At 44.1% G+C, this 15,450-nt stretch overlaps 1 protein-coding gene across 1 annotated transcript in view; it reads left to right on the top strand.

The window, feature by feature from the left end:
• arfgef2 (ADP ribosylation factor guanine nucleotide exchange factor 2) overlaps window positions 1–15,232 on the top strand; it is a 34,023-nt gene extending 18,791 nt beyond the window's left edge. The window contains exons 18-39 of the mRNA XM_023956375.1: window positions 366–537; window positions 639–790; window positions 887–1,015; window positions 1,092–1,250; window positions 2,156–2,303; window positions 2,388–2,484; window positions 2,568–2,608; window positions 2,690–2,859; window positions 3,909–4,060; window positions 4,271–4,443; window positions 4,516–4,676; window positions 4,763–4,893; window positions 6,440–6,569; window positions 6,733–6,868; window positions 9,345–9,483; window positions 9,576–9,633; window positions 9,735–9,843; window positions 9,941–10,071; window positions 10,149–10,326; window positions 10,549–10,687; window positions 13,228–13,345; window positions 14,039–15,232. Coding sequence (XP_023812143.1) covers window positions 366–537; window positions 639–790; window positions 887–1,015; window positions 1,092–1,250; window positions 2,156–2,303; window positions 2,388–2,484; window positions 2,568–2,608; window positions 2,690–2,859; window positions 3,909–4,060; window positions 4,271–4,443; window positions 4,516–4,676; window positions 4,763–4,893; window positions 6,440–6,569; window positions 6,733–6,868; window positions 9,345–9,483; window positions 9,576–9,633; window positions 9,735–9,843; window positions 9,941–10,071; window positions 10,149–10,326; window positions 10,549–10,687; window positions 13,228–13,345; window positions 14,039–14,197 — 2,982 coding nt within the window. The 3' untranslated portion in view covers window positions 14,198–15,232. The remainder of the gene's footprint in view (window positions 1–365; window positions 538–638; window positions 791–886; window positions 1,016–1,091; window positions 1,251–2,155; window positions 2,304–2,387; window positions 2,485–2,567; window positions 2,609–2,689; window positions 2,860–3,908; window positions 4,061–4,270; window positions 4,444–4,515; window positions 4,677–4,762; window positions 4,894–6,439; window positions 6,570–6,732; window positions 6,869–9,344; window positions 9,484–9,575; window positions 9,634–9,734; window positions 9,844–9,940; window positions 10,072–10,148; window positions 10,327–10,548; window positions 10,688–13,227; window positions 13,346–14,038) is intronic.
• The last annotated feature ends 218 nt before the right edge of the window (window positions 15,233–15,450 follow it).

Below are 15,450 nucleotides of genomic sequence, written 5' to 3'. Positions count from 1 at the left end.
AATGCGACGGTAAATGGATTAAAGGTGAACTGACCTCATGTTCAGTTTTTATTTACAGTCATTGTTTACTTTATCCAAATCCTTCTTGAAAGGATGAGTCACTTCTTTGCTTGAAGTTTTTCTAGTAAGGAAGCTCGATTTTTGCCATCTATTAGGTTATTAAATTTTAATTTAGCTGTTTTTTCATAAACATTTGTTTCAAATGCCAGATCAAAATTGTGTCAATACTTAAATGTTCTGCCTGAATGGACTAATTATAATAGAACCGACTTGTCAGCTTTAGTGTGTCAATAAATGATGGAATGTGCCGCATTTTTTTACGACCTTTTGCCTAACTTACCGTTTCTCCACACGAACCGTTCCAGGTGAAGAACAAAATGACTAAAGAGCAGTACATCAAGATGAACCGCGGCATCAACGACAGTAAGGACCTTCCAGAGGAGTACCTCTCCTCCATATACGACGAGATTGCGGGCAAAAAGATCGCAATGAAGGAGAGCAAAGAGTATTCCATCACTCCCAAGTCGACCAAGCCGAGTGAGAACGTCCACCGCGCTCCACAGTTTTCACAGCTGCAAGTTCAGACTGTGTTTACGGGAAGAACGAGGTCGCTTCTCTGACATCTTTTCTTCCTCCAGATGTGGCCAGTGAGAAGCAGCGCCGTCTTCTGTACAACGTGGAGATGGAGCAGATGGCGAAAACCGCCAAGGCTTTGATGGAGGCCGTGAGCCATGCTCAGGCTCCGTTCTTCAGCGCCAAACACCTGGAGCATGTCAGGCCCATGTTCAAGGTGACACTTCCCACCATTCTGCGTTACCAAACAGAACTTGAGTGTTTTTTGAAGAGCTGCTGTGATCGAACTGTTCATGCGGTGTGTGAACCATAGCTGGCGTGGACTCCGCTGCTGGCGGCGTTCAGCGTGGGACTTCAGGACTGTGACGATCCGGAGGTGGCTTCCCTGTGTCTGGAGGGCATTCGATGCGCCATCAGGATCGCCTGCATCTTCAGCATGCAGGTCTGAAGCGCTGGTGGTGGCTGTTCACCGCCTCCTGAATCCACCATGAAGCCGTAAACGGGTCTCCTGTCTGCAGCTGGAGCGAGACGCTTACGTCCAAGCCTTGGCCCGGTTCACCCTGCTGACCGCCAGCTCCAGCATCACAGAGATGAAGCAGAAGAACATCGACACCATTAAGACGCTGATCACCGTGGCTCACACTGACGGCAACTACCTGGGCAACTCCTGGCACGAGGTGAGCCCATCACATTCAGTTCTCTCTAAATAATCTTATTAGGACTGCGGATCCGTACTTTAGTGGCGATCCGAGTCACAAATCTAATCTGTGGTTTGATTCTCTGTCTAAACATGTTTGGATGGTTACTATAAGTTTGTCTTTATACTGGATGTATGAAAATTAAAATATACATTTAATCATTTATTCCTTGATTTAGAATAATCTATTAATTATAACAGATAAAATCACAAAAAATATAAGGAAAGAAATGATATTCATCTCTCTAAACAATGTCACAACTTCCTGGTTAACTCCAGCAGTAAAGGAAACATAAACGTCACTGTTGTTTTGGATCATCTAACAAATCCTGAAAATGTTCTCCACGGTTTTTCAGTCCTCAAAGATAGTAGATGAAGTAACTCCTCAGCGAACATGGAACAACTGGAAAACCCTCACAATCCATTCATCTGAACTGTTTTATGAACTGACTGTTTTTCATTTTTAGTGAAAATACAAAAAAGGAATCTCCCAAAAGTTTAGATGAACATTTTACAGACGCCATCCCGATCCGTGCTAGCAGACGCTCACATGACATCACATCAAAAATCACAATATTTACAATATTCTGAATGTTTTTTATTCATATAATCTACTTTACTTAAAACAAAATATTTTTTTCAGAACTTATTTCAGAAAAGTGAACTTCAGTCTCATTTTTTTATTGTCTTTTTAATCTAAAACCCTCGATAGTTTTACTTTGAAAATAAGCACCTTCACAGACACTTTACTTTGAAGATATATTTACTTCCTGTGGCAGTAGCGTTAAATGTTTACACCCTTTTAGACTAGAGATGATCTTTCAGACCGGCAAGTTTTTTGCTCTGATGGTGTTTTTAATCGTCACGTCCCTCAAAATCCTGCAGATCTTGAGGTGCATCAGTCAGCTGGAGCTCGCCCAGCTGATCGGGACCGGCGTGAAGACGCGTTACATCTCAGGGGTGGTTCGGGACCGGGACAGCAGCATCAGGGGCTTACCTGCAGGCACAGAGGAGTTCATGCCCCTGGGGCTTGGTAAGTGTCGTAAACTCGCCGCCAAACTGTGATGCATGTTATGGGAAACGACCTCCATGCAAACGTTTGTCTCTTCCGCTGCAGGAAACCTGGTGGGAAGTCAAGACAAGAAGCAGATGGCTCACATTCAGGAGTCAGTGGGAGAGACCAGCTCTCAGAGTGTTGTTGTCGCTGTGGACAGGTGAAGTAGAAACATTTTAAATCAGTAACCAGAAGAAGATTTTTTTAGAGGATTAAAACAGTTTTTTTTTGTTTTTTTTGTAGGATCTTCACAGGCTCCACCAGGCTGGACGGGAACGCGATCGGTCAGTTTGTTCTCTTTCGCTGTTTTTTTTCTCAAGTCTCTTCCCCGTTGGAAATAACCCGCATGCTGTGATGGTTTCCAGTGGACTTTGTGCGGTGGCTCTGCGCTGTGTCCATGGACGAGCTGGCCTCTGCTCACCAGCCCCGCATGTTCAGCCTGCAGAAGATCGTTGAGATCTCCTACTACAACATGAACCGCATCAGGCTGCAGTGGTCTCGAATTTGGCAGGTGATAGGAGATCATTTCAACAAGGTGGGTGACGTTTTGAAGATGCTATCCGAACTCATTAGCACTCTAGAGGTCAGCGGTGACGGCTAAATGACACGCCCTCTCTGACATGTTGTAACTCTTTAACACGATCAACTGAAATCAGCTGATACTGACACAGAGAAAAAGCCGCTCTTATCGCCTAAAGTCTCCGCTTCAGAAGAAGCCCCTCCCTGCTGGTCCAGTGTGAACGCCAAGAGCACGGTAAACGCGAGAGTACAGTTTGAACCATTTGCATGTCTGTTTGAGAAAAGTGATTACAGCCCTAAAACATCTGAAATTATTATAAAAAAAATACAAATACAGAAGACACAATAGATTAGAATTCTACATTTTTGCAAATAAAATAAATTTTGTCCAATAATGTACCAAAACGTAAAAGAGCGCGCTAAACTGGGAGTCTTGGACGTGCTTTTAGCATTTGGTGTTCACACTGGACTGTCCCTACCCAATACTAGTGCATGTACTCGCAGTGGAAGAGGCTTGGTGTGAAAACGGTACAAATCTTTTTCAGCTCTATTCCCATATACGACAGATTTGGGGTCATAGAATTCCGTCCGGACAGAAGCCGTAATGATTCATTTCTCTTTCGTGATCAATTTTCCAACGGTTGGAACTTCCGTGAATTGAAAAGGACGTCATCCAAACGTCACTACGAAATCAGTGTCCCTGATAGGTCAAAGTTCAACTGGTTTAACCTTCAACACGCCTTCAGTGGCGGTGGGTTTTGTGTGTAGAGCCTGAAAACAGACCTAAAACCTTGCGTAGCTACGCATGAACGCGGAAGCCCAAAACACGCGTGTATGTGTGTTTCTATAGACTTTTCATTGGAAGTAGCTGCTTGAACATGCATTGCTGAGGCCAGCGTGAACCTAGCATCAGACTCAACTGTTGCAAATCTTCAACAAACTGCTCTTTGAGGATTCTGTGCTTGAGGAGGAGCTTTTATGCAGCTGGAATCGACCTTTTCTCTCTGTAATATCCATGATGCGGAGCGGCAGTGTAACTGGGGTTTCCCACGACGTCCTCTGCAGGTGGGCTGTAACCCCAACGAGGACGTGGCCATCTTTGCAGTGGACTCTCTGCGACAGCTCTCTATGAAGTTCTTGGAGAAAGGAGAATTGGCCAACTTCCGCTTCCAGAAGGACTTTCTCAGGCCTTTTGAGCACATCATGAAGAAGAACAGGTGCGGGTGCGCAGAGGCGGGGTTTGTTTGCCTGCAGCTCAGGGATGTCCATTCAACGAGACTTCTGACATCTGCACTGCTTTCATTGGGATCTCTAGTTTTTTGGCACAGTTTGGCAATCGCACACGATCAGTCGTGTGACTCCCGGGAGGAGTCGATGACCGTGGTGAGAATTCAATCCCAGCGGTGATCAGCCTTTGCTCCCCTCAGGTCTCCCACCATCAGGGACATGGTGATCCGGTGCGTGGCTCAGATGGTCAACTCGCAGGCGGCCAACATCCGCTCCGGCTGGAAGAACATCTTCTCCGTGTTCCACCAGGCCGCCTCCTCCCACGATGAGAGCATCGTGGAGCTGGCGTTCCAGACCACCGGCCACATCGTCAGTGAGTATGACCACAGCTGAGAGGAGGAACGGTTTAGGAACCTCTTTTGACATCCTCATTTTTCTTCATCAGTGAACACCTTCCGGGAACACTTTGCAGCAGCGATCGATTCGTTCCAGGACGCAGTGAAGTGCTTGTCAGAGTTTGTGTGCAACGCAGCTTTTCCTGACACCAGCATGGAGGCCATCAGACTCATCCGACACTGCGCCAAATATGTCGCCGAAAGGCCGCAGGTATCAACGGCGTGGCTCCTCCCTCATGCTGAAGAAGCCATATTTAAAAAAAAAAAGAAACGTATAATGTTTTGCCGACTGTCCAGGCCCTGAGGGAGTACACCAGTGATGACATGAACGTTGCCCCCGGCGACCGGGTGTGGGTCCGTGGCTGGTTTCCCATCCTTTTTGAGCTCTCCTGCATCATCAACCGGTGCAAGCTGGATGTTCGGACGAGGTATCAGACCCGCTCAAATGAATGTTCATGTAAACCAAGAAAACGCAGCTTTCGTTGACCAGAGTACGTAAATCGGTTCGGTGAAGGAATCCCACAACAGAGGAGTTCAGAGGAAACATCTTTACTGAATGAATGAAGGAACCAAGTGCGCTCCAATGAGGAAGACATCAGAATTTAGCAAACTTAACATAATTTACCAGTCTATCCTTTAAGGAAGGAGCAGATAGTTTGGTCCTGCATCTATCTGGCAGGAAAAACTACGTTTAAGTTTGAAGTTTATTTCCTTTCCTTACTTAAAGCATTTCTCATATTTGTCAATCAAATTACATACTTCACGGTGAGGATGATTATTCGCTGAAAGCATTAAAAAAGGAAACATATACAGCACAGACCAAAAGTTTTGACACACCTTCTCATTCAAAGAGTTTTCTTTATTTTCATGACTATGAAAATTGTATTTTCACACTGAAGGCATCAAAACTGAATTAACACATGTGGAATTATATACATAACAAAAAAGTGCGAAAAAAATGAAAATATGTCATATTGTAGGTTCTTCATAGTAGCCACCTTTTGCTTTGCAGTTTTATTTTTACAGTGCTTTGCACTCTCTTGGCATTCTCTTGATGAGCTTCAAGAGGCAGTCACTCTCCAATTTGGACTCATCAGACCGAAGCACAGATTTCCACTGGTCTAATGTGCATTCCTTGTGTTGTTTAGCCCAAACAAGTCTCTTCTGCTTGTTGCCTTTCTTTAGCAGTGGTTTCCTAGCAGATATTCTACCATGAAGGCCTGATTCACACAGTCTCCTTCGAACAGTTGTAGTGATGTGTCAGTTGTAGAGATGTGTCTGCTGCTAGAACTCTGTGTGCCATTGACCTGCTCTCAAGTCTGAGCTGCTGTTAACCTTTTCTTTGTAGCACTTGATTGTTTTTGTGGCCACTCGTTTTTCTGTACTTAGCTGCTTTTTTTTCTTGCCATAATACTAAATTCTAACAGTCTATTCAGTAGGACTATCAGCTGTGTGTCCACCTGACTTCTGCACAACACAACTGATGGTCCCAACCCCATTTACAAGGCAAGAAATCACACTTATTCAACCTGACAGGGCACACCTGTGAAGTGAAAAGCATTTCAGGTGACTACAAAGCTCATCAAGAGAATTCCCAGAGGGTGCAAAGCAGTAATCAAATCTAAAGGTGGCTACTATGAACAACCTACAATATGATATACTTTCAGTTGTTTCACACTTTCTTGTTATGTATATAATTCCACATGTGTTAATTCACAGTTTTGATGCCTTCAGTGTGAATCTACAATTTTCATAGATGAAAATCAAGAAAACTCTTTGAATGAGAAGGTGTGTCCAAACATTTGGTCTGTACTGTACATATTTTCATTTATTTTTGATGGCCCGATCAACATAATGACCACTCCTGCATTACATAATACAAAAAAGCCATTTGGGACTAAAAACCATGAAAGAATGTTAATTGCTCCTGGTTTGAACCATCCTGACGCCTCTTCATGTTCTTTATCTGGACAGAGGCCTCACCGTCATGTTTGAGATCATGAAGAGTTACGGACACACCTTTGAGAAGCACTGGTGGCACGACCTCTTCCGGATCGTCTTCCGCATCTTCGACAACATGAAGCTTCCCGAGCAGCAGACCGAGGTCAGACTCCAGGAGGATTCGGAGACGGGATCTCTGAATCAACCGGCCCCCCGATTCCAAAATTTGACAGTTTGTTCCAAACGAATTGAATAAAACATGAGAGAGACATTTATATGACTTTTTCTTTCTCAAAAATAGTTCTGGTCATTTTTTTTTTCATCAGAAAACCGAGTGGATGACGACGACGTGTAACCATGCGCTCTACGCCATCTGTGACGTCTTCACGCAGTTTTATGAGCCGCTCAGTGAAATCCTGCTGGCGGACATCTTCACTCAGCTGCAGTGGTGCGTCCGTCAAGGTGGGACTGAACATCACTGCGTTTTCTGTCTGTTTTTGCATCCAGTCCAAAAGAGAAAGATACAAAACAAATCTTAGTGTTATAAAAACTATTTCCCCCTCCAGAGGATTTCATGGTTTTTCATAAAGTGCCCGTTCACCTGTTAGGTTATTTGAAGAAGTGACACAGAAATCAGTTGAGTTATGACCCTCTAACAGCTGAGCTGCAGCTCCAGTGTTAACATTCTTTTGACTGCAGTAGCTCTTCAACTGTTTCAGCTGTAATTCCAGCAGATTCAGAGAAAAGCAGCCTCGTGTCGTTGTGTGCCAGGCTAACGTCATTATGTCAAAGATGCTATTTAGGTGTTAAAGGGTTAACAATCATAACTACAGGTTGTTCTTCCAGTTCAGCTCCTAAAAGATCATTAAGGCCAAACTGTCTCAAATCTATAGTAATTATGTACTAATGGCACATATGTAAGCGGCTTCTGTGTAAATAAATCAGATCTTCATGTCTAAAGTTACAAAGACAAGTTAAACCAAAATAAGTAGGGGCCGCTTTTATTTTTTAAAAATCGTTTCACTTTTGAGAAAACTTTTCAGAAATGTTTCTTCTCTGTTGTAAAATCCCAAACAGAATTTATTTTGAACAGAATTTCTTATCACACCATGATAAGAAGAAGAAGAAAATTATGAAATGTAGAAAATTTGTACTGAAGTGGGGAAACTATGAAAACAATAATTACGTAATTAGGAATAAAATAACAATTAAAATAGATAAAAAAAACAGATAAGTGCATAAATAAACCTTTTTAGGCAGATATAAAACGGTAAATGTGAATAAAAAAATAAAATAAAGATAAATATATATTAACATACACATATGTAAAATTAGTCAAGAGAGAACATTAATAAATAAAATATCAAATACATTTATAAATTTCAACTGAAAGCTAGATTAAGAAGGTAGGTTTAGATCCTTCCTTTAAAAACATGAAAGGTCTCTTAGGCTCTCTGGGAGGCCGTTCCACAGGCGAGGTCCATAAAACCCGAATGAGGCCTCACCGGATGTTTTAGTTCTTACTTTTGGAATAACCAAAAGACTCCTACTTTAAGTACATAGCAGATAAATATGAAGACCCAAGACCATTAAAAACGTGTATAAACCCATAAAAGAACTTTAAAATCAATTCTGAATTTCACTGGGAGCCAATGCAGCGATTTTTAAAATCGGTGTAACGTGTTCCCGCCCCCTGGTCCTCGTCCGCACGCGTGCGGCTGAATTCTGCAGCAGTTGAAGGTTTGATATCCTTCTTCTGGGAAGACTAGAGAGCAGGGCATTGCAATAATCTAATCTGCTGGGAATAAAAGCATGCACCTCTGTGCTAGCAAGAGAGAGAAATGGGCGGACTCTGGCAATATTTTTAAGATGATGAAATCCTGTTTTTGTTTCTCACACACTGAGAAGTTTTGTCATTTTTTTGTTTAGATAAAACAATCTCTCTCACTAAAACCTCTGTTTTGTTCTGGTTGAGCTTTGGTACATTCTCAGCCATCCATGACTTGCTGTCTAAAATGCATTTTAAGATCATCTTGACTGACTCTTCGTCATCAGGAGACAAAGCGATGTAGAGTTGAGTGTCATCAGCGTAGCTATGAAACCAAAGGCCCCCAAGTGGCAGCATATGTAGATTAAAAAGTAGCTGGATAAATCTGAACCTTAGGAGAGCCCACAATTGATTCCAAAGTCCTTTAAAGGGGCACGTATCCATGCTTACATAAAATCTTTGATCTGTGAGATAGGAGTAAAACCACTTACCGGTAAGTGGTTTTATTCTTCACTTTATTACCGACTGTTGAAGCATTTCAAAGGTCTCAGAAAAAGCTCCCTCATCAATCTGCATGGATTCAAGAAAAGACCAGAAATTTAGAGGATGGAGACGACTTGGAATAGTGGAGAAGCAAGCAAAAATGAGTCTAAAGGCAGAACCAGAACTCATCCAGGAGGTGATGAAAGAAGCAAAGGGAGATGGAAAGAGCTGCTGACCTCATTCAGAGACAAAAATGGAGTCTTCAAATGGAGACTTCCCCAAAACCTTTAGACAAATATTTTGTGAACTGAAAAAGGAAACGTCCTGAAGAAATCTTAAAGTAAAAAGGTTCTCCTGCAGTTCAGAGGGTCAACAATGGATCAGAATGGATCAACAAAAAAAGGTTCTGAGACTCGGTTTTAGAACCTTAAACAGACGTCGGTTCTCTGTAGTGTGATTACATTTGAAGACCTTTTTAAGAATTGATCAGAAACTGAATATTTTATTTCTTCTAGATCTCTTTGTGTGAAACGAACATTTGTTTGACTCGAATCTATTTAGGAAAAAAATAAACATAATTTCAGAGTTCTATTTTTGGCCATCCATTATGTTTTCATTGATAAATAGCAGAGGTTCAGAGAGCGCGCATGTGCCAGCTGTTCTGACGTGCACGTCTGCTCCCTGCAGATAACGAGCAGCTGGCTCGGTCCGGAACCAACTGCCTGGAAAACCTGGTGATCCTGAACGGGGAGAAGTTCAGCCCCGAGGTGTGGAACGTCACCTGCTCCTGCATGCTGGAGATTTTCCAGAACACCTGCCCTCACGCGTGAGTGCCGAGTCGGCATCCAGCTCCAGCTCTGCTGCAGGATGCGACGGGTCGGGCCGCCTGACTCCTCGTCTGTTTGCTTTCCCCATCAGGTTGTTGACTTGGCGACCGGCTGGACAGGATGAGGAGGCCGCCGACAGCAAGCACTTTGTAAGAAAAGCAGCTCGGAGGTTGAATGGGCTTCGACACACTGATGCTCGTGCTCGTTTGTGGAAGCCCAGAGTGAGTTTGTGAGTGTTTTTCCACTGCAGGACGTCGATTTCGACAGTCAGTCGCAGAGCAGCTTTGACAGAGCTCTGTCTGAGAGAGGTCACAGTCAAATGTCCAGCGACGACACCTGGAAGGGAAAGTCCAACGCTAGTGAGTGGTCCCCCCCCCCCCAAAATAAGTCAACTTCTGCCTCTTTCCTCCCCCCTTCCTGGCTGTGAGTTTGGAACCAAACATCTCTGCGTTTCAGACCAGAGGCTTTTCGCGGGGCTCCTGATCAAATGTGTGGTGCAGCTTGAGCTGATCCAAACCATAGACAACATCGTTTTCTACCCGGCAACCAGCAAGAAGGAGGATGCTGACAACATGGCTGCCGCACAGGTAGACTGACGGTTTGTCCAGGTGGACTCAAAGAGCTGAGACCCAAGTGTGACTAAAGCCGTCTGGTTCTCCGCCAGCGCGACGCTCTGGACGAGCCGGAGGCTGGGAGGGGAGAGGCGGCTGCCGATCAGGGCATGTACCGACTCATGACGTCAGCTCACCTCTTCAAGCTGCTCGACTGTCTGCTGGAGTCGCACAACTTCGCCAAGGACTTCAACTCCAACAACGAGCAGAGGACGGCCCTCTGGAGGGCAGGTGAGGCCAGGAAAACATGGAAAATCCCCCAAATTTAGTCGGCAAAATCCTTTTGAGTTTGTCTCCACTGAAGCAGTACTAAACCACCTGTAAATATAAAGGATAATGTCATTTAAAGTCTCACGCTGCAGCTTTTTGTTATTAAATCAGAGAGAAGCATCGAATTCCCGTACTGTAAAGTGACGTCACGTCTCACTCGGTGCTTTCTGCTTCTGCTCTCAGGGTTTAAGGGGAAGTCTAAGCCCAACTTGTTGAAGCAGGAGACCAGCAGCCTCGCCTGCAGCCTGAGGATTTTGTACAGGATGTACTCGGACCCTCAGCTGCAGGACTCGTGGCCCGACATTCAGACTCGCCTGCTGCTGTGAGTTGAATCCGCGCACCCTTCATGATGTGGCTTGATGACACGATGAAGAGGGAACGCCTCCATCTGGAGCGGTCGTGTTGCTTGTTCACACCCAACGGGATTCGCGTGGCGGTTCCTGCGGTGCATTTTGAGCGTCAGGCGCAGCACGTTGTTTCCAGAGCTTGAACATCTGAACTTTGGCGAAGAATTCGTGTTGCGTCAACTGATCAAGAACTCAGCTTTGGCCTGTGACGTGTCGATGATCAGTGGCGTAAAATTGAAATGCACACAACCCGTTTCACAAATGCACACGCTCTGATTCACAACTGTACTTTTATGCAAACGCGCAGTATCAATTTGGAAATGCACACGTTGCGTTTCACACAAGCACACTAAATGCTTCACTCACGCACAATAAGTGTTTCTCACAAAAACGCAATAAATGTTTCAGAAATGCACAGTAGTTTGTTTACAAACATAATTTTTAGGTACACTTATAATATGAACTCACAGATCACGTAAATTGCAGCATGTGTATTTACAAACGCCCCTCTCATTTGTGAGAGAAATCCCTGCGGGGAATTTTGAGACTCTCCTGACGCAGCAGGTCAACTAATGTCATCATTGGCTAATGAATCTGTCAATCAAACTCATCAGCAGGGCAGGCGTGTTCGCTTTCATCTAGACGAGCATAAAACTGTAATTATTGTTTTCATTTTTTCCCCTCCTTGGACCAATGTGGGTCAGCAAGTCATCAGAGAGACAGAAGTGCCGCTGAAAGCCGTGTCATTCAGACGCAGCGCCTGCAGGCGATGGTGAAGCTCGCCGTACCGGCAGAGTCTCTGAATGACCTCATGAACCCAGACATGGAGACGTGATTACTGATGCTTTAGTAGAGATCTTCAGACCGATCTCTGAGCGTCATTTGAGTCTTCAGTAGGGCTGCACGATATGAGGAAAACTCGTGATTTGCGATGTTGGTGATCAGTATTGCGATGACGATATAACTTGCGATATATGAACAAATAGCAAAACAACCAAAAACATCAATTCCATTTTAATGCAGCAGTTTAATTGAAATAAGAGTCAACATAATTTAAATTATAATCCAAATGACCTTCGTCTAAATAGGTGAACATCTGATTGGTCAACAACGTGAAGGGCTCCGTCCGATTGGTCGAATGCATAAATGGATTTATTTGATTCGCTGAATACTCCAATAAGATTGTTTAAGCACATTTAAGGTAACTATTTATTCCCATTTTCGCCGTCTTTTCAGATATGCGGATTGCGCAGCTTGATATCGCGATGATGATGGATTTGTGGTTTATTTTGTGCAGGCCTAGCCTTCAGTAATGCAGAGATGAGGCGGGAAAACTTGACGGTAGCTCCTCCCTCACGCCGCGGGAGCGGCGTCAAGCAGGGAATTTGACGCACGTCCAAACAGAGGCTGCAATTGGTCGGGTAAATGGCGTTGGGTTTAAGAGCAGCATTAGATCAGGTTTGGACTTTTGTCTGAGGAGGAGCATACATTTGAGTTCTGCTGGATTCAGTGTCTTGCAGAACGTTGAGGTTGTTCTCTGCGGTCTTTACATGACGTAGAAACGTAGACAGTAGAAAGCAATGATTGCCAGCTTTGAAGGTCCTGTTGGATGTGATCATAGAACAGTGACATCATGACTTCACCTGTTTGGAGAAACGCTCCTTCTCCGTACAGGTGGAAGCCTCTGGTTTTAGGTTTGCTGACCAGTATGGCCGCTAACTGGGCTTTAGATACCGGTTAAAGTCACTTTAAAGACCCACTCAGGTCATCTTTTGAGCTACTTTAGAAATTTACCTTCAAAAGTTCTTTGTTTACACTCTCTCCTGCTAGCTTACAGCCCCTCACACCTCCAACCTCATATTAGCGGTGCAACAAAAACGGCGACCAATATCGGAGCTATCCAGCCATACAGTTTGGATCCAGACGAGGAAAACGAAGACGTTCATGGGTCTGTTTGTCTGTAAAAGCCCCCCCTCCCTGCTTAAACATCAGAAATATGATCTTTTACAAAAAGATTTTTTTTTGTCTTACAACAATTTGAATGAAAAGATACTCAGACACTCTATATATGTCCTCCATCATCAGAAAATTGGCATAAGCAAACGTTGAAAACACCATTCTCATCAGAGTGGGTCTTTGAAATGCCTTAAATTGAACTTTCTGGAAACCTTTGGGAGCTCGACAATAGCAAAGATGTCCAAATGTTCTCATTAAACATGCAACTAAAACTGAGTCACTGACATTTGGACCGTGCATGAATAAGCACCAACTGTGTGGTTTGCAGCAGTTGTGTGTTTTTTTATGAGCTGTTGTGGAATAAATAAGGAGGTTTGGTGCAGATCACCGTGTTGCATTTGTCACTGAGCAGCTGCACTGACTCACACATGAGGTCATCCATGTATCAGTTACTCGCCGCTGCCGCCCGATTCCGCTCGTTTCCATGCAGATACGAAAGAACGGTTCTTGTTTTCTGCAGCGGCTCGGAGCTCGTCACGAATCTTTTGGTGTGTTTCAGGGTGTGCAGCGAAGCTCTGGGATACTTCATCAGTCTGACCTCAGAGAGCCACAGAGAGGCCTGGAACAGCCTGCTGATGCTGCTGCTCACGCGGACGCTGCGGCTGCCCGATGACAAGGCAAGGACCCAACGCTTCAGGGGGCTGGGGCAGGCGGGGGGGCTCGGATAAGAAGCAGGGTTGGGGGATTCTCAGGTTGTGGTTGGTACGACTCCCCAACTGTTGCTAACCACAACCCGTTGCAGCTCTGCATCTGTGGAAACCGTTCCTGATGAAAAACGCCTAGATGTAGAGACTGAATAAAATGGCAGGTTGCACAAATGTGACTCCTGGAGCAGGTTAGAAGTTCATCCTCCATGTGTGATGCTGCGTTTATTGATTATGATTATTATTATTTTTAATAAATAATGGACTGAGGTTTGAAACTCCCACTCTGATCATCTTTTGATCGATTTTCACAGCGTTTCTAGTTGTCTTTTAATGATGATTATACCTTTTTTCTTTTAGCCTAAATCAAAAATCCTGTTGCGTTTATTGCTGCTCGTTTGAAAGCTCTCAAAATGATGATGCACTCTGTGACTCATCCCAGCACGAGACTCTTGTGTCATTTCTGGAAAATTTAGGCCAAAGGGTTTATTTGGTGGAAAACAGGCTGGCATCGGGAAATGTTCAGACCCTCACAGAGTAAACAACCATCCGAAGGCTGGTGTTAAATGCTGGCATCTCCTCTCCTGTGAATTTTTCAGAGAGTTGTTACAATATGCTGAGGCGTTACAAACCCTGATTGTGTTGTTCAAAATGTTTTTCCTGCAGTTTAAGCCCCACGCTTCTTGCTACTACCACCACCTGTGTGAGATGATGCAGTTCGACCTGATCCCCGAGCTGCGAGCCGTGCTCAGGCGCTTCTTCCTGCGCATCGGCTCCGTCTTCCACATCGCTGCTCCTGAGGGCCGCCGCGCCCAGGCTCCCTAGGTGTGCGTGGAGCGGCGGAATGAACGCCGCTTCCCCGTTTTTGGACTGGATCCTGTTTTCAGAGTCAGAGGGAAGGATAAAAGGACTTTTTCAGCTTTGATTCTGGACTCTGCGTTGAAAGTGTTCAAGCTTTTCTGATGTGTGCAGCTTGTAAAGAAGAAAAAAAACTACCTGCAACCGCCCCCCCCCACCGACACCTTCCTTGTTCTTTCTCCTGGGGATGAACAGCACTGTGACCAGCGCTTTCCACTGACTCGCCGTCCCCTGAATCGCCTCAACGACCGAACAAAAGTCTAAATTATTAGTCTTGCTTTGTTTTTTTGTTTCGTCATGACTGTCAGAAAAATAAACACGACCTGTCATTTCATTTCCATCCACGTTCAGTCGCAGGCAAACGCCATTCTGAAAGAGAGCTGCAACACTATCAAAGATTTCAAGTGATTCTGCTTGTCACTTAAAGACATTTTTATTTATTTTTGCTGTAATTTGTTTTGCTTGATTTTGTTTTTTTCTTTTCAGAAAATTTGCTGGTTTACAACGAAAGTTAAATGTTAATTCATCCCCTCCTCTCTCATGCATTCCTGCTGGTTAACCTGTAAGCCTTATTACACTTACGACTAGCTCATAAAACCTCCTCAGTCGGCTTCCTGCTCTTGCACATCCGTGTTCTTGTGTATCGGCTAAAAACGCCTGACTGTTTTCATCTGAAGGTTCAGGATCGGGTTGAAACCAAATCCAGAAGACTGGATCCTTTGCTGTGTATTCCATGCCTTTTTTTGAAGGATGTATGTAATTATTTAAAGTGCATTTAAATATTTTTGAAAGCGTTCCTTCCCTTGCAACTCTGGATGTCTACTTTTCTTCCCTAAAACCTGGGAACATATAAATATATATAAATATATATATATATTAAATGAACTGTAAAGTTTTCAATGTAAGGTGTATAGAAATGAAAGAGGGTTCTATACACATTATTGTGATGTAATCTTCCAAACATCTGGTGAAATAATCAATAAACCCGAATTCTAAACGATAGTGGTGCAGTTCTAAAGATGCCCGCCGGGTGTCGCGTGCCCGCTGAATTTGGGGGTAACAAAGGTTACTATGGAGATCTCGCATCTTTTGTTAACTTCAATGAAAAGATGCCTAACAGCTGTAAAATGGAGCCCTGCTATCGCAACCAGAACTTGATAAATCAGTAAAACAGTAAGTAAATGAAAAACAAACGTCCGGAAATGTTCATGATGGTATTT

Source organism: Oryzias latipes, chromosome 7, assembly GCF_002234675.1.
Source record: "Oryzias latipes chromosome 7, ASM223467v1".
NCBI classification, from domain to species: Eukaryota; Metazoa; Chordata; class Actinopteri; order Beloniformes; family Adrianichthyidae; genus Oryzias; species Oryzias latipes.
The sequence above is the reverse complement of the archived record's forward strand: the minus strand, read 5'-3'. Positions and strand labels throughout refer to the sequence as shown.